The sequence below is a fragment of the Mercenaria mercenaria genome, chromosome 10 (genome assembly GCF_021730395.1).
Source record: "Mercenaria mercenaria strain notata chromosome 10, MADL_Memer_1, whole genome shotgun sequence".
Lineage (NCBI taxonomy): Eukaryota > Metazoa > Mollusca > Bivalvia > Venerida > Veneridae > Mercenaria > Mercenaria mercenaria.
In genome coordinates, this window is record NC_069370.1 from 31,364,242 (window position 1) to 31,383,106 (window position 18,865).

An 18,865-nucleotide genomic window follows, 5' to 3' on the forward strand; every position below is an offset into this window, starting at 1 on the left:
GGGCACACCAAGGAGAAAGGGAGCAGAAGAGCAAGCAAATAAATGCCAGTGGCAGTCGTTTGAAGATAATTCTTCTGAAGACAGAGATATTTGGCTGCTAGGAGATTCCATCCCCTTTTGGGCTGGTGTAAGGGCTAAACTGAGTAATATAATCAATATGAAGCTGCCCGGTACACATAAGATTGCATGGTGGGGAATTAGTGGTGTTGGGTGGAGTGATTTCATCCATTGCATACAACTGCCAGTACTCTTCCAGCCACCGCCCAAGGTACTGTTATTTACCTAGGAGGAAATGGCATCACAAAACACTCACTGCACTACACTTTCAAAATGATGCAGGATAGCACTGAATATGTTGATGGTGCATTTCCAAATTCCCATTATGTTTGGATAGACATCATACTAAGACTAAATTGGGGGGTTGCAAAAGCTGAAAACACCACAGTGGAAAAGAAAAGGATGGAAATAAATCAGTTTGGTTGTAAATGTATAAGAAAAGCGACTTCAAAAAAGTTCAGTATGTTAGAAATAGTATTTATGAAAAACACCAGTATTTTTTAGGAATGATGGTGTGCATCTGTCTGAAGTTGGTCTAGACATGTATATAGATGTGAATTGTTAATTTCAATTTTGTAAGAAAATTTGGAAAATGAATTGTTAAAAAAATAATTTTGTGGAGGAAAATTCTTATAGCAAGGCACGATCAGGAGAGCTCATATTAGAATCTGTGGGGATAATGTAAACATTTTGAAAATCATACTGGCACAATTAGTTATCCTAATGCTACACTTTTATGCAGTCAAAAGGTGGTAAAATTTATATTAATTTGAAGAAAACAACAAATTTCAAAAGCTGTTTTTACTCCTGCTGATTATCATAATTATGGATGTAGCAATTTTTTTTTTGTGGCTTGCTGTGAGTGTGATGAGAGAGACAAGGATATTTTGTTGGATTTGTCCTCAAGACTTTTCATGACACTTTATATGCTGCTAGAGGAGGATTAATTTTTTAATTTTTTTTTTAAATTTAAAACACCTTCTGAGAAATAAGTTTCTATTGTTTTTGACTGTGATTCTTCCTGATCCTTACAGACAACCAAGTCAGATTAGATATAAGAAATTTTGTATACCAGTTCAATAACTTAAACTCTGGACTGGACTGGATGCCGGGTCACAGATCGTATGTGCTTTTATTCTATACCTATTTTATCTATCCAATCGCGAACGTTCCTTTGCAACACATGACCGTACAATATATTTTGGTATTTGGATGCACGTGCGTACAAAAATCCTGTATTTTCTGTATTTGGATGCACGCGCATACAAAAAATCCTGTATTTTCTGTATTTGGATGGTTCAACAGTCCCATGTTAAACATACGATAAAGCTCGAAATGCGTGAAAATGTTCCGAATGTAAATCGGATGAAGTAGGCGCTCTATGTACAGAGTTTGATTATGCATCTTGAAATCTGGATTTACTTTGAATTTTTTTGTTTACAACACACAAAAACGATTCAAGGGATAACAATGCTATTTGACTTAGATATTAAAACGTTCGTTAATAATCAAAAACTTAAAAATACTGTAAAAAGGATCATCAGATGTTGGAATATTTGAAAAGTCGCTAAAAGAAGCCGTTCTGGACCAAACCTAGAAATTGGTTTCAGCCCTGACTGTCTGAATAGCTACCTCAGCAGTTTTTATTTAACGGTTAAGAAACAAAATGGAGAAGATTATGAATGGCAGTGGACGGGCGGTCAGCATCCAAAACATGTCTGCTCTATAATTCAGTTTTTGTCGGATCTTCACCAAACTTGCTGACAATGTTTGTGGGCATAACCTTTTTATTCTATATTTATTTCACTTCATACGTAATATACTTAATTCATTGAATGTTGTTTTTTCTGCGTATCATCATTAAACAAGTATATGGTGCAACCTCCCTACAACAGCCATTTAGCAATTTGGGTGGCAATAATACTTGGCTGAGATATATTATTAAGTTATTTAACATTGTTCTGTACCATACGGAGATATATTTGGACGAGTACCCAGCTGAGAAAATCATATTGGACGAGCCGCTAGGCGAGTTCAATATGGTTTTCTCAGCTGGGTACGAGTTACCACCTTTTGACAGCTGGGTACGAGTCCAAATATATCTCGTATTGTACAGTACAATGTTAAATAACCTTTTTATTCTATATCTATTTTATCTTACTATAATAATAGTTTAAATTAAAAATGTTTCAATGAATATTGTATTCCTGCCTTTTCTAGTTTTTCCCAGCTTGGTATGAGTGCAAATATATATAAATTTTGATTTATTTTAGATTTCAAAAAACTTATTCTTCAAGTATGGGAACTGAGTCTGAGAGCGAAATATGGCTTTGGCATAACCGAAAATCCCGTATCTGGTGAGTTAACAACAACAATTACTTTTATTTGCTAGTAACAAAATGATCAAATAAATTCTTCAGATTGTGAGAGAGTGTATTACAATAGACATATAATCATAACATTCAAAAAAAAAAAGGAAAAATAACATTACATATTCTAAGTACGATAAGTCATTGCCGAAGTCAGTTTCATTACAATTACTGTTTGCATGATAATTGTCTTTTTTTAGTCAATTTCATTCTCATTGTTTCTTTATTTGTAGAGACCTTTATCTACATACGGATCAGAAACTGCAGTTGGACTCAGAATGTTTTTATCTGTTTGGCGCTTATTGATATGTTCAAACAAGTGTTGAATCAGACAGTCAAACCTAAACAATTACACACCGATGAATTCACCAGGTATCCAGAAATCATTCTAAAGATTTGATGTTCATCCGCAACAGACTTATTGTCTTTATTCAACGAATACATGAAAGGCTATCTTGACAGAAAATTCGAGCGAATTGAAGTTGCAGTCAGAAAAATAAAGGGGTTTGAAAATGTCCGGTTTCAGACCATCATCTATTAATCCGAGTTTTTGGATTCGATGAATAACATAGGTATGTTTTATTCCGTTGTAAAAGTAATGTTGTCTTCATAAATTCCATTAATTGAATTATTTTCGACCGTCAGTATCTGCAAAAAAAACGGCTGTTATATGATAATATGCATATTGAATATAGACCTCTTATAAATGTGTTAGTATGCGAAAGTATAAAATGTTAAACCACTGATTTTAGTTACTATTTCTGCTTCATCAGCATTTTTTATTTTATTTCACAGTTACCGTTACAAAGGAACAGTTACCATCAAGCAAAGAGGAGACAACATCTGCGCGATCGTAAAATAAAAAAAAAATAACCACCTTGTATCATGATATTAAAGCTGTAATTTTTGTTATAACAGAAGAACTAAATGATTACTCGCGAAAGGTCTATTTTTACATTTGTTAAACAGTACAGATAAAAACAAAAATAAAATGCAATCTAGAGAAATAAAACAAAAGGTTCACTATGCAGTGGTATACTATAGAGTTTTATAAAGTGCCTCAATAATTCTGTTGTCGCAACATAATATGTATACTGTTCGACAAATTGTGCTGTAACGTTACAAGTATGTTTATACTAGGTTAACTGCAATTTTGATGTATGTATATTGTGACAACTAATGTTTCATACAATTATATTTAGTAGAATTGTATAATTCAGTGCAAATATGAAAACATGTGTATGTTTCTTATTGCGAAGTGGTGTTTTTCTTGTTTCATGTAAGTGTTATATATCTCTCTGTGATAATCTGAATCATTGTCACGGAAGTGTAAACAATCACTCTTATAAAAAATTGCGCTGAATAATGACAGGGAAATGACCTAGGTGATTGAAAAAATTATGAACTAATTCAGTGAAATAAAAAAAACAAAACAACAACAGCGCCTGATTATATCAACTCAATGACGTGAGAAACAACTACTTAAAAGTACAGAGATTTGATTGGTTAATACAAAATGAAATAATTATAAAATGGGTATATTCGCAATCATTTTCGCAGATGTTATGATTGTGGCGAGAAATTATGGCGGATTTAGTAGACAAAGCTAACCATCTTTTACAAAACATTGATAATTTACTTATTTCTCTCGATTGTTCGTGGCGAAGTTTACCAACTCTAGCCAAGATCAATGCTTTTGAGGAAGAGATTGAGATTGCATCAAATGATGACGATATAAAGGAAGTTATTGCTACAGCCAGGATACTGTTGGAGTCTGGTAAGTCTTTTTTTTTTTTTTTTTAAATTTGATTTGTTTTTTTTGGCCGGTGGTTATTATTCACTTTCAAAAGATAAAGCATTGTTTTTGTTTTTTTAGATAATAAGCAGATCACCGTTTGTAAATTATGTAATTATTTGATGTTAAAACGTCTTTTGCATTTCAATAAAATCAATAGATATGAAAAAGATTTAGTTCATAAAACTCGGCACATTTTATTATTCGACTTAACTCGGAGAAATTATCTGTGTGCAAAATTACCCTAGGGTCGGCATCACTTTGTTTGGTATAAACTGTGTCTCTTCGGCGATAGATAATTCATGCATAATTATGTTATCAGAAAAAAGGGTCAAAAAGCTACTTTCAAATTGCTTAATTGAATTTTTGACCATTTATATATATTTCTTTGTGGAATTATGACTTAATTGAAAGAAAAATAATGATAACTGAGAAATGGCATGACTTCTACATATCATGATAAAAATCCCTATTATTGCTGGAAAAAAAAAGATAAAATAATATCAAAAGCGAACTACCACTACATTACATCTTTTAAAGTTGTAAAAAATTTTTTAAAATACACATGTTAGGAATTGCGCGTTTAAAGACAGTTTAATCTGTAAAAAACACTCTTTTGAATAATGAAATACTGTATATAATCAGTAGAAAACTCATTTGCGTTCGCCTATTTTTTTTTTGTTATAATAATACACTACTGATTGAAACATTTTGTCATTTTACAGAGAATAATGCCGAAAATGACAGAACAACCAGTAGCTCGGAAATACCATCAACCAGTGTGGAAATTCCTTCTACGAGTGAAACGTCCTCTGACATAATTACAATTTCGAGCGACGAGGAAGATGATGCAAACCGCCGCGAAAACGCTTTAAGGGAGTAAAATGTTTTCACATGTTGAGAAAAAAATTCTCACAGAAAGACTGGGAGAACAGGGAAAAAGTGTTTCAAAGTGAACTACAACAACAATTAAAAAACGCTAGAGACGATATTTGTCAGTGCACAATATGTCTCCAAAACGATAAACAGTACACCACAATTCCTTGCGGACATACATATTGTAAGGAATGTGCAACAAAGGTCAGATCTAAACGAAAATGTTTTTTTTTGTAGAAAACGTGTTAGATCAATTATAAAATGTATATTCTGAATTAGTTTGAACATATATATTATAATATGCTAATAAGAAATTATACACGATAGAAAAACAGTTGATACTAGTACGATGTGACCCACGTGTAATAAAAGTAAAAAAAGATATAATATGAATGGAAAAATAACAAAATATTACACTACAAGAAGAAATACACACACATATATATTATGAACTGGAAGTGCTGTATCAGGAAAACAAATTAAAATACATTGTTTAAACAGCTCTCGCTGTACGGTAGGCGCTCATTGAAAGCAAGAGAATGTGTTTATAACGGTAACCAATCCTTGTGATTTACTCAAGTGGTCGACCAATCGTATTTTACTACAAGTAATTGGTGGGCGGTGTAAAAAGAAACATAATTATTGTAGTAAAAAATTACAAATTAAAATGAAGAAAAACTATGCTCCCTTCCCACCCCCTCCTTCATCTGTGTATATAAAGGATACTGTTTAAGAGACTGATCGGTTTTCTTTCGCATTAAAACTAAAAAAAAATCATGTCTACAGATAGAAAAATTAACTTTGCAGTAATCTGGAAAGAATTACCATATCCCGGAAAACCTAAGAACATACAAAAAACAAGTGGAAAGAAACTGGTTCCTACATACATGTTGGATGCGTACATTCAGAACGTATTCATGAAAGAGGTTGGATGGAAAAACCGGGAACGTGTGCACCCAAATATTCCTTTCGTTTTTAGAGAAGAAGAGTATTGGGACGCTTAAAGTTTGTTAATGATGTTAAGAAAAACTTTAAGCAAGGAAAAATTGGCGCCTACTTGAAGCTGGATGCGTGCATAACAGCGATACTCGTTTATCAAGGAAGAAAAGTATTGGATAAACTATACATGATAGAAAAATTAACTTTGCAGTAATCTGGAAAGAATTACCATATCCTGAAAAACTAAGAAATACATAAACACGAGTGGAAAGAAACTGGTTCCTACATACATGTTGATGGTACATCAGAACGTATTCATGAAAGGTTATGAAAAACGGAAGGTCACCAATATTCTTTCGTTTAGGAAGAAGAGTATTGACGTAAAGTTTGTAATGATGTTAAGAAAAACTTTACGCAAGAAAATTGGCCTGTTGAAGTGATGCGTGCATAACGCGATAACAGTTTATCAAGGAAAAAATTGGATAACTTACTGATAGAAAAATTAACTTTGCAGTAATCTGGAAAGAATTACCATATCCTGGAAAAACTAGAACATACAAAAACGAGTGGAAAGAAACTGGTTCCTACATACATGTGGTGCGTACATTCAGTAACGTATTCATGAAAGAGTTGGATGGAAAAACGGGAACTGTGCACCCAATATTCCTTTCGTTTTTAGAAAGAAGAGTATTGGGACGCTAAAGTTTGTTAATGATGTTAAGAAAAACTTATGAGAGAAAAATTGCGCCTCTTGAAGCTGGATGCGTGCATAACAGCGATACTCGTTTATCAAGGAAGAAAAGTATTGGATAAACTATACATGATAGAAAAATTAACTTTGCAGTAATCTGGAAAGAATTACCATATCCTGGAAAAACTAAGAACATACAAAAAACGAGTGGAAAGAAACTGGTTCCTACATACATGTTGGATGCGTACATTCAGAACGTATTCATGAAAGAGGTTGGATGGAAAAACCGGGAACGTGTGCACCCGAATATTCCTTTCGTTTTTAGAGAAGAAGAGTATTGGGACGCTTAAAGTTTGTTAATGATGTTAAGAAAAACTTTAGCAAGGAAAAATTGGCGCCTCTTGAAGCTGGATGCGTGCATAACAGCGATACTCGTTTATCAAGGAAGAAAAGTATTGGATAAACTATACATGATAGAAAAATTAACTTTGCAGTAATCTGGAAAGAATTACCATATCCTGGAAAAACTAAGAACATACAAAAAACGAGTGGAAAGAAACTGGTTCCTACATACATGTTGGATGCGTACATTCAGAACGTATTCATGAAAGAGGTTGGATGGAAAAACCGGGAACGTGTGCACCCGAATATTCCTTTCGTTTTTAGAGAAGAAGAGTATTGGGACGCTTAAAGTTTGTTAATGATGTTAAGAAAAACTTTACGCAAGGAAAAATTGGCGCCTGCTTGAAGCTGGATGCGTGCATAACAGCGATACTCGTTTATCAAGGAAGAAAAGTATTGGATAAACTATACATGATAGAAAAATTAACTTTGCAGTAATCTGGAAAGAATTACCATATCCTGGAAAAACTAAGAACATACAAAAAACGAGTGGAAAGAAACTGGTTCCTACATACATGTTGGATGCGTACATTCAGAACGTATTCATGAAAGAGGTTGGATGGAAAAACCGGGAACGTGTGCACCCGAATATTCCTTTCGTTTTTAGAGAAGAAGAGTATTGGGACGCTTAAAGTTTGTTAATGATGTTAAGAAAAACTTTACGCAAGGAAAAATTGGCGCCTGCTTGAAGCTGGATGCGTGCATAACAGCGATACTCGTTTATCAAGGAAGAAAAGTATTGGATAAACTATACATGATAGAAAAATTAACTTTGCAGTAATCTGGAAAGAATTACCATATCCTGGAAAAACTAAGAACATACAAAAAACGAGTGGAAAGAAACTGGTTCCTACATACATGTTGGATGCGTACATTCAGAACGTATTCATGAAAGAGGTTGGATGGAAAAACCGGGAACGTGTGCACCCGAATATTCCTTTCGTTTTTAGAGAAGAAGAGTATTGGGACGCTTAAAGTTTGTTAATGATGTTAAGAAAAACTTTACGCAAGGAAAAAATTGCGCCTCTTGAAGCTGGATGCGTGCATAACAGCGATACTCGTTTATCAAGGAAGAAAAGTATTGGATAAACTATACATGATAGAAAAATTAACTTTGCAGTAATCTGGAAAGAATTACCATATCCTGGAAAAACTAAGAACATACAAAAAACGAGTGGAAAGAAACTGGTTCCTACATACATGTTGGATGCGTACATTCAGAACGTATTCATGAAAGAGGTTGGATGGAAAAACCGGGAACGTGTGCACCCGAATATTCCTTTCGTTTTTAGAGAAGAAGAGTATTGGGACGCTTAAAGTTTGTTAATGATGTTAAGAAAAACTTTACGCAAGGAAAAATTGGCGCCTGCTTGAAGCTGGATGCGTGCATAACAGCGATACTCGTTTATCAAGGAAGAAAAGTATTGGATAAACTATACATGATAGAAAAATTAACTTTGCAGTAATCTGGAAAGAATTACCATATCCTGGAAAAACTAAGAACATACAAAAAACGAGTGGAAAGAAACTGGTTCCTACATACATGTTGGATGCGTACATTCAGAACGTATTCATGAAAGAGGTTGGATGGAAAAACCGAGTGGAAAGAAACGGGTCCTACATCAGAATTCTTCGTTTTATGAGAAGAAGAGTTGCAAAGTTTCATGAAAGATGTTGAAGGAAAAACTGAACGGTGGCACCGAATAATCCTTTCGTTTTTAAGAAGAGATATTGGGTTACGCTTAAAGTTTGTTAGATTTAAGAAAAACTTAGCAAGAAAAATTGCGCTACTGGAAGCGGAATGGTGCATACAGCGAAACACGTTATCAAGGAAGAAAGTAATGGATTAAACATACATGATAGAAAATAACATTGCGTAATCTGGAAAGAATTACCATATCCGAAAAAACTAAGAACTCAAAAAACGGTGGAAAGAAACTGGTTTCTACATACATGTTGGATGCGTACATTTAGAACGATTCATGAAAAGTTTGATAGGAAAAAGCACCGGAACGTGTGCACCCGAATATTCCTTCGTTTTAGAGAAGAAGAGTATTGGGACGCTTAAAGTTTGTTAATGATGTTAAGAAAAACTTACCAAGGAAAAATTGCGCCTCTTGAAGCTGGATGCGTGCATAACAGCGATACTCGTTTATCAAGGAAGAAAAGTATGGATAAACTATACATGATAGAAAAATTAACTTTGCAGTAATCTGGAAAGATTACCATATCCTGAAAAACTAAGAACATACAAAAAACGAGTGGAAAGAAACTGGTCCTACATACATGTTGATGCGTACATTCAGAACGTATTCATGAAAGAGGTTGGATGAAAAACTGGGAACGTGTGCACCCAATATTCCTTTCGTTTTTAGAGAAAGAAGAGTATTGGGACGCTTAAAGTTTGTTAATGATGTTAGAAAAACTTTACGCAAGGAAAATGGCGCCTACCTGAAGCTGGATGCGTGCATAACAGCATACTCGTTATCAAGGAAGAAAAGTATTGGATAAACTATACATGATAGAAAAATTAACTTGCAGTAATCGGAAAGAATTACCAAAATCCTGGAAAACTAAGAACATAAAAAAACGAGTGAAAGAAACTGGTTCCTTCATACATTTGGATGCGTACATTCAGAACGTATTATGAAAGAGGTTGGATGGAAAAACCGGAATGTTGGCACCCGAATATTCCTTTCGTTTTTAGAGAAGAAGAGTATTGGGACGCTTAAAGTTTGTTAATGATGTTAAGAAAAACTATTACGCAAGGAAAAATTGGCCTCTTGAAGCTGGATGCGTGCATAACAGCGATACTCATTTATCAAGGAAGAAAAGATTGGATAAACTATACATGATAGAAAAATTAACTTTGGCAGTAATCTGGAAAGAATTACCATATCCTGGAAAAACTAAGAACTACAAAAACGAGTGGAAAGAAACTGGTTCCTACATACATGTTGGATGCGTACATTCAGAACGTATTCATGAAAGAGGTTGGATGGAAAAACCGGAACGTGTGCACCGAATATTCCTTTCGTTTTTAGAGAAGAAGAGTATGGGACGCTTAAAGTTTGTTAATGATGTTAAGAAAAACTTTATGCAAGGAAAAATTGGGCCTGCTTGAAGCTGATGCGTGCATAACAGCGATACTCGTTTATCAAGGAAGAAAAGTATTGGATAAACTATACATGATAGAAAAATTAACTTTGCAGTAATCGGAAAGAATTACCATATCCTGGAAAAACTAAGAACATAAAAAAACGAGTGGAAAGAAACTGGTTCTACATACATGTTGGATGGTACATTCAGAAGTATTCATGAAAGAGGTTGATGGAAAAACCGGGAACGTGTGCACCGAATATCCTTTCGTTTTTAGAGAAGAAGAGTATTGGACGCTTAAAGTTTGTTAATGATGTTAAAGAAAAACTTTACGCAAGGAAAAATTGCGCCTACTTGAAGCTGGATGCGTGCATAAACAGCGATACTCGTTTATCAAGGAAGAAAAGTATTGGATAAACTATACATGATAGAAAAATTAACTTTGCAGTAATCTGGAAAGAATTACCATATCCTGGAAAAACTAAGAACATACAAAAAACGAGTGGAAAGAAACTGGTTCCTACATACATGTTGGATGCGTACATTCAGAACGTATTCATGAAAGAGGTTGGATGGAAAAACCGGGAACGTGTGCACCCGAATATTCCTTTCGTTTTTAGAGAAGAAGAGTATTGGGACGCTTAAAGTTTGTTAATGATGTTAAGAAAAACTTTACGCAAGGAAAAATTGGCGCCTACTTGAAGCTGGATGCGTGCATAACAGCGATACTCGTTTATCAAGGAAGAAAAGTATTGGATAAACTATACATGATAGAAAAATTAACTTTGCAGTAATCTGGAAAGAATTACCATATCCTGGAAAAACTAAGAACATACAAAAAACGAGTGGAAAGAAACTGGTTCCTACATACATGTTGGATGCGTACATTCAGAATGTATTCATGAAAGAGGTTGGATGAAAAAAACCGGGAACGTGTGCACCCGAATATTCCTTTCGTTTTTAGAGAAGAAGAGTATTGGGACGCTTAAAGTTTGTTAATGATGTTAAGAAAAACTTTACGCAAGGAAAAATTTGCGCCTACTTGAAGCTGGATGCGTGCATAACAGCGATACTCGTTTATCAAGGAAGAAAAGTATTGGATAAACTATACATGATAGAAAAATTAACTTTGCAGTAATCTGGAAAGAATTACCATATCCTGGAAAAACTAAGAACATACAAAAAACGAGTGGAAAGAAACTGGTTCCTACATACATGTTGGATGCGTACATTCAGAACGTATCATGAAAGAGGTTGGATGGAAAAACCGGGAACGTGTGCACCGAATATTCCTTTCGTTTTTAGAGAAGAAGAGTATTGGGACGCTTAAAGTTTGTTAATGATGTTAAGAAAAACTTTACGCAAGGAAAAATTGGGCCTACTTGAAGCTGGATGCTGCATAACAGCGATACTCGTTTATCAAGGAAGAAAAGTATTGGATAAACTATACATGATAGAAAAATTAACTTTGCAGTAATCTGGAAAGAATTACCATATCCTGGAAAAACTAAGAACATACAAAAAACGAGTGGAAAGAAACTGGTTCCTACATACATGTTGGATGCGTACATTCAGAACGTATTCATGAAAGAGGTTGGATGGAAAAACCGGGAACGTGTGCACCGAATATTCCTTTCGTTTTTAGAGAAGAAGAGTATTGGGACGCTTAAAGTTTGTTAATGATGTTAAGAAAAACTTTACGCAAGGAAAAATTGCCCTACTTGAAGCTGATGCGTGCATAACAGCGATACTCGTTTATCAAGGAAGAAAAGTATTGGATAAACTATACATGATAGAAAAATTAACTTTGCAGTAATCTGGAAAGAATTACCATATCCTGGAAAAACTAAGAACATAAAAAAACGAGTGGAAAGAAACTGGTTCCTACATACATGTTGGATGCGTACATTCAGAACGTATTCATGAAAGAGGTTGGATGGAAAAACCGGGAACGTGTGCACCCGAATATTCCTTTCGTTTTTAGAGAAGAAGAGTATTGGACGCTTAAAGTTTGTTAATGAGTTAAGAAAAACTTTACCAAGGAAAAATTGGGCCCGCTGAAGCTGGATGCGTGCATTACAGCGATACTCGTTTATCAAGGAAGAAAAGTATTGGATAAACTATACATGATAGAAAAATTAACTTTGCAGTAATCTGGAAAGAATTACCATATCCTGGAAAAACTAAGAACATACAAAAACGAGTGGAAAGAAACTGGTTCCTACATACATGTTGGATGCGTACATTCAGAACGTATTCATGAAAGAGGTTGGATGAAAAACCGGGAACGTGTGCACCCGAATATTCCTTTCGTTTTTAGAGAAGAAGAGTATTGGGCGTTAAAGTTTGTTAATGATTTAAGAAAACTTTACGCAGAAATTTGGCTATTGAAGCTGGATGCGTGCATAACACGATATCGTTTTCAAGAAGAAAGATTGGATAATACTATACATGATAGAAAAAGTAACTTTCATAATCTGAAAGAATTACCATATCCTGGAAAAACTAAGAACATACAAAAAACGGTGGAAAGAAACGGTTCTACAATACATTGGATGTAATCAGAAGTATCATAAAGGTTGGATGAATAAAAACGAAGTGGCACCGAATATTCTTTAGATTTTAGAGAAGAAATATGGAACAGAAAGTTTGTTAATGATGTAATAAAAATTACGCAACAATTGGCAAAACTTGAAGCTGGATTGCGAAGATACCCTGTGATTTCATCAGGAAGAAAAGTATTGGATAACTTTACATATACAAAAATTAATCATTTTTCAGAATTGGAAAGAACTTACCATACCTGAAAAAAAGACTACAAAAACAGGAAAGAAAATGGTTCACTACAACCTGTTGGATGCGTAATAAAACAACAAAAGGTGGAGGAGGGCAAGATATGGAAAGAAAAACTCCGACTACGATCTTCAGTCATGATACGAGGAGAGATGATATCAATCCCTTCGTATTGGTACCTCTATCATTGATGTTATTTGTTATGTTTATGATCCTGTTTCTTCGCTTTCTTCCAGATATTCCAAGAACTGTTATAAGAGAATATGACCTGACAAGACGATATGCAGAACGATTCGTGTATAACTCCGAATGTGACGATAAAGACTGTTGGTTTGCTAATAAAAGTTGCAGCGGATATGACTGCTGCATCTGTTACGCACGTATTTACGTGCGCTGGTTCCATAATATAGACTGGGCAAATGAAAAATCCGAGTATTACAACGAATGTGACGAGGAAGACTGTTGGTTTGTTAGAAATAAAAAATGTAGCGGCGGATATGACTGCCCCATCTGTTACTATCGTGTTTTGACTCTGTAAATAATACTTGAAAAAGTAGTCCATCAGTTGACACAGAATGTTTCTCGCTCCGTTGACATCTCGATGAGTTTTGTGATTGCAACTTTCACAATAAATGGTGTTAAAAAAAAAAACTGAGATATGCTAGCGCAACCAAGAACAAAAAGATAATATTTGAACAAATTTAGCTTGTCACAAGTATAAATGTTGCGCGTTGCCCAAATCTAAATCAAACATCTCAAACATGTCCACATATATCATATATGAACCTTCGGACGTATTTTCCAAAGACTCCAGAAAAAGAAATTCGTTCTACACGAAGAATCATCTTTGTACGGAAGAAGAAATCAGTAAGGTTCTAGACATTTTTCATAGAACTGACGATCATCTAGTAGTGCATGTATCGGTCAAAAGTATCCAAGATGAAATATCTTGGTTGGGAATACAACGCGTATTATCTAAAGTGATCAGCGACGATCCGTATGGATTCTACATAAGGAGTAAAATAGCGAAAAATGTTACTTTAGTATTTGATTCGGAAATTCCTATTTTAAAAAACGTTCCGCATATCGACGAATTCGATTACGATCAAGAGCAAGGGATATTCTTATGTAAAATGATGAAAGAAAAGCTGGAATGGTTGGTTGCAATAGAATGCGATATCGTTAAAATAAAATAAGTGTGCCAAGAAAATGAACAAGTCGGCATACATAATAGAAAGTCGGTTATAACTTCAACTGGGAAATTCGTCCTAATTCACAATGGAAAGTAAACATTCAGTTGAAAAGAATAAAGCAGTAATAATTTTTGCCAAAGTATTCCGTGGGTCGACATATATCAAATCGGTTTTATGCTATTTTGGTCCTCGTGCGAAATATGTTAATTTACTACAGGTAATACATCTATCTCGTGAACAGATATGTTCTGCATAAAACCCGCTATTGCAAATATGCATGAATATAGGCCATATTGCACAGTGTAAAGTCGTGCTTTATTTATTCACAAAACTCTACATATATCAAATCGGTTTTATGCTATTTTGGTCCTCGTGCAAAATACTTTGCTTGTATGTGAACTTGCAAAACCTCGTAAAAATACTTTGCTGGATAATGTTTATGTGAACTTGCAAAAGTAACAAAGATATGACAGAAAAACAAAGGTTGCCGGACATGTGAAAAGTAAAAGTGTCTATTTAAAAGTTAACATACAGTAAAATATTTGCGAGAAATTTATGCTTATTGACTGTATTGGTGAAAAAAAAGAATACTCGTGAAAGTGCTGTTACTGTTGTAAATTGGCATGACCTTGAAATGGGCTCAGTCTCACTTTATGTTTACAGTAAGATAAAACAAATCGGTTTTATGCTATTTTGATCCTCGTGCAAAATGCTTTGCTTGTATGCTGGTTAATGTTTATGTGAACTTGCAAAAGTAACAAAGATATGACAGAAAAACAAAGGTTGCATATTAGTAACTCGTGCAAAATGCTTTGCTTGTATGCTGGTTAATGTTTATGTGAACTTGCAAAAATAACAAAGATAAACAAAGGTTGCATATTAGTAACCTTGACCTTATGTAAAATGGGCTCAGCCTCACTTTGTTTGCGTACCGGACAATGTTTACAGTATACGAAAAAAAACTTGAACCGAATCACACACATCTTGGAAAAAAAATACTCAGCAAGCGGTACAAGATCCTTTGCGGATCACGGCCTTGGTATAGCATACCGGACAATGTAAAGTTACAAAGATATGACAGAAGGTTTTTTACATAACCTCCCTTACAGAAGCAAGCCTCTGTGGCGTACATGCTGCGTATTTGCTGTGTATATGCCGCGAACACAGTAGTACGCCAGAGGAGTACATTTTACATACACCGCATGCCGCGTACATGCCGCGTACTATTATGACGAGTACACAGCATGTACGCAGGAGGTCACTAGTACACTTCAAGTACGCAGCAAAGACTCTGAAAATTTAAGGAGTACACTGCATGTACGCAGGAGAGACTTGTACAAGAAAATAGTACACTGCATGTACACCGCAGATACTTTGAAATTTGTGCAGTACACTTCATATACGCGGGAATGACTTGAACAATTTCTTTTGGCATTTATACTTAGTTTTTTTTTTATAAGTTAAAGTCTGAAGTAAACTTCATATATGCGGGAGGGACTTGTTCATTTTCTTTTGGTGTTTATACTTTGAATTTTTTTAGGTAAAAGTCTGAAGTACACTTCATGCAGGAAGGATTTGTACATGATTTCTGAGCTGCACCTTTCATGCAGTGTAAAAATATATTCTTTTTCATTTTGAATTAATCCTAGAGCTTTCTAACTTGGATAATTGAAAAGCCTTATTTGAACTTCGTTGCATTACATTTTGTAATATATGAAATAATTACCAAGATAATGCCTCAAGAGCGCCCGATTGAGAAGAATTAATAGCTCTCACTGTTATTTGATTCTACTCTTAAGCAAAACACCATTCTATCATGTTTTATAAAGGCTTTAATGCTCATTATGTTAACTCATTAAGGCCTCACCAAATTAAAAAGTTATTCATCGGATTTGCCGGATTTGTATTTTCAGAACGTTTTTGGCTAATTGCTCTCGCCCCATTGGAAAAAATCAATACAAAATTTTTTGGTGCGATACTTTTTACGGATGTAAAAGTGTATAAATGCTTATATAATTCCAGTCCTTGATTGTTCTCAGATGGATTTTAATCAAAATAAATACATACTACGCACACATCGTCTATAATAAATCATAACACTTATATTTAGTCGCATTAAAGTTGTTTCCCCTTGATGCAGTTACGCCATTTTCTTCAAATGTTTACCAAATTACATGCTACAAAAATTGATTTATTTCATTGAAAAGTGGATGAAGAAAAGCATACTAATTTATTTGATAACATCAATCTACATTATTTTGGTAAGGGTAAATACTTATTGATGCATGTCACTTATCTTTTTTCTGTTTTTTTCTGTCCAAATGATCAGCATTTGCATACGAAAGTTGGTGGGGTAAGGAATTACATTATCACAGCAGTTTCGCCACAAGAGTACACAGCATGTATGCAGCAGGAGTACACAGCATGTACGCCGCAGGACTCGGGCCAGGAGTACACAGCATGTACGCCACAGGAGTACACAGCATGTACGCCGCAGGGTCCAACATGTAGCGCATGGGTATACACCGCAGGCTCATTTGCATGTGAAAAGTGTATGTGCCGCGTACATGCTGTGTACTATTTCCCGCATACTAAATTCCTCCAGCGTACATCCTGTGTACTCGGTAGTCCACAGCATGTACGCAGCAAGTAGTACGCGGCAGAGCTCATTTGCATGTCAAAAGTGTACTACAAACGTACTATCAGTGTATGTGCGGTGTATATCCTGTGTACTATTTAAAGCCCTTGATTTCAGTACACATCATGTACGCATCATATACGCTGTATGTACACAGCAAGAGTACGCAGCAGGCCTTTTTCTTCTGTAAGGGCTGCTCTCACACACACACACACACAAGCAAAATCACTATGTTTCTGGCATTATTTATGTCTTGTTTTTTTTTTATTCTGATATGCATTTTAGGAAAGATGAAGTTCACATTTATGCCTTGGAAATGTTACATTGCCACAATGACTTCCTTTATATGCCCTATAGGGAATTATTTTTCAATTTTTGTTGTCATTTCATTTCGCTCAATGATAAACAGTATGCTGGATAATGTAAAGTTACAAAGATACGACAGAAGTTTTTTTTTAATAACCTGCTCTCACAAACACACACGGTTAGCAAAATCACTATGTTTCTGGCATTATACAGCAGGCACTTTAGAGAATAATAATAAATAAGGAAACGAACCATTTTTATATCGTTCTTCTCGACGGCGTAATGTAATGCCGTTCTTCCGCTTTTACCATCGCCAATGTTGACGTCAGCGCCTCTGCGAAACAAAAGACCTAAAATGAAGATCTCTCTTCGCATGGACGCCACGTGAACGCACGTTAACCCTTTGCAATTTTGAATTTGCGAAATGTCACTGATAGATCGAACAAGAGCGTCTACGGAATACCTGTCGCCTTTCTCACACGCGATATGTAAAGGCGTATTTCCCTTGTGGTCGCGAAGAGTCGCAATAGCTCCTTTGCTCAGCAAAGCTTGAACTATATCGATCTGACCAGTTAATACAGCGAGATGCAACGGAGTCTGAAGAAGATAGTTCTGAATATTCAACCAGCTTTTATCGATGAGTGTCAGAGCATTGTCGTTCATATAGCATATTATTGCCACATGAAGAATGGTATCTCTGTCCTTATCCGCATCATTTCCGATATGTAACTTATCGAACGTATAACTAGTTCCATTTTTAACATCCAACACACATACCCCCTTTATATGGGGGGGGGGGTGTCTTTTCTATAATGTTTTACCTTTATTTTCTAATTAAAAATCAATTTTCAAACACCTACCCTCTACCAGAAGTCTTCGTTCAAAATCATCGAGAAAAAAAATTCGTTTAAGTTAATATTGTAAGGTTACATAACGATATTGATCACAAAAATGGACAAATAAATTTAACTGATTTGCAAGTTCCAATAACAACACAGATGTACAGCGAACATAGGGGTCAAACTAGAGATGCTTTTGAGAAAAGCGCATGTCTCCAACAACTGCCTAGTCATCTAAATAGTAAGTCAGTCTGCGCTTTCTTGGATCCAAAATGTACCATACACTACTTTTGCATGCACTTTCTTGCACCCAAAACATACCATACACTACTAATAAAAGTAGTATAGGGTTTGATTTGGGTGCACTAAAGCGCATTGCGCTCTAAGGATTTTTCGGTAATTCAAGGGCCATAATTCCAAAGTGCCTAGGCTGATTTGGCTAGTTATTAAACTTGGCCAAGGTCTTATGGTCAGACACATTTTGTTCAGGTTTGGTGAAGATAGGGTGAGAAATGTTTGAATGTTTGACTTAGAGTGCAGACCAGCTTTGTGACACACACACACACACACGCACACACACACACACACACACACTGGAGTAAATCAATATGTCTCCCACACCACTGTATGGTGGGAGACATAAATAAGAAATCCTTTCATGTAAACAGATGGTATAGCAAAGTGAAGTCATTTAATGACTGAGATGGTCAGAAATTACCTTGATTCAGTGGGTATGAGTCGGTCAGAATCTGCGGAAATAGCCCTCCGCATAGTGACTATTTTGACGATGTGGCAAAACCAGTGCAGAATATCAAAAGTTACCAAATTTCTCAGACAGAGGCCTAGTCATGTGACTGAAGCTGAGTTC

The 18,865-nt window shown here is 35.2% G+C and overlaps 1 protein-coding gene across 1 annotated transcript; it reads left to right on the forward strand.

Annotated features, from left to right (window-relative positions):
• The first annotated feature begins 3,900 nt into the window (after positions 1–3,900).
• Positions 3,901–5,353, forward strand: LOC128559855 (uncharacterized). Its single transcript, XM_053552612.1, has 2 exons — positions 3,901–4,203; positions 4,947–5,353. The coding sequence occupies exons 1-2, from the start codon at positions 4,011–4,013 to the stop codon at positions 5,102–5,104; spliced, it is 351 nt and encodes a 116-aa protein (XP_053408587.1). The 5' UTR covers positions 3,901–4,010; the 3' UTR covers positions 5,105–5,353.
• The last annotated feature ends 13,512 nt before the right edge of the window (positions 5,354–18,865 follow it).

What these genes read in the sequence shown, in the direction of transcription:
- LOC128559855 (XM_053552612.1), top strand. Translation starts at nt 4,011, where the DNA reads ATGGCGGATTTAGTAGACAAAGCTAACCATCTTTTACAAAACATTGAT. An exon ending in CAGGATACTGTTGGAGTCTG is followed by an intron (nt 4,204 to 4,946) that starts GTAAGTCTTTTT and finishes GTCATTTTACAG; the next exon opens with AGAATAATGCCGAAAATGAC.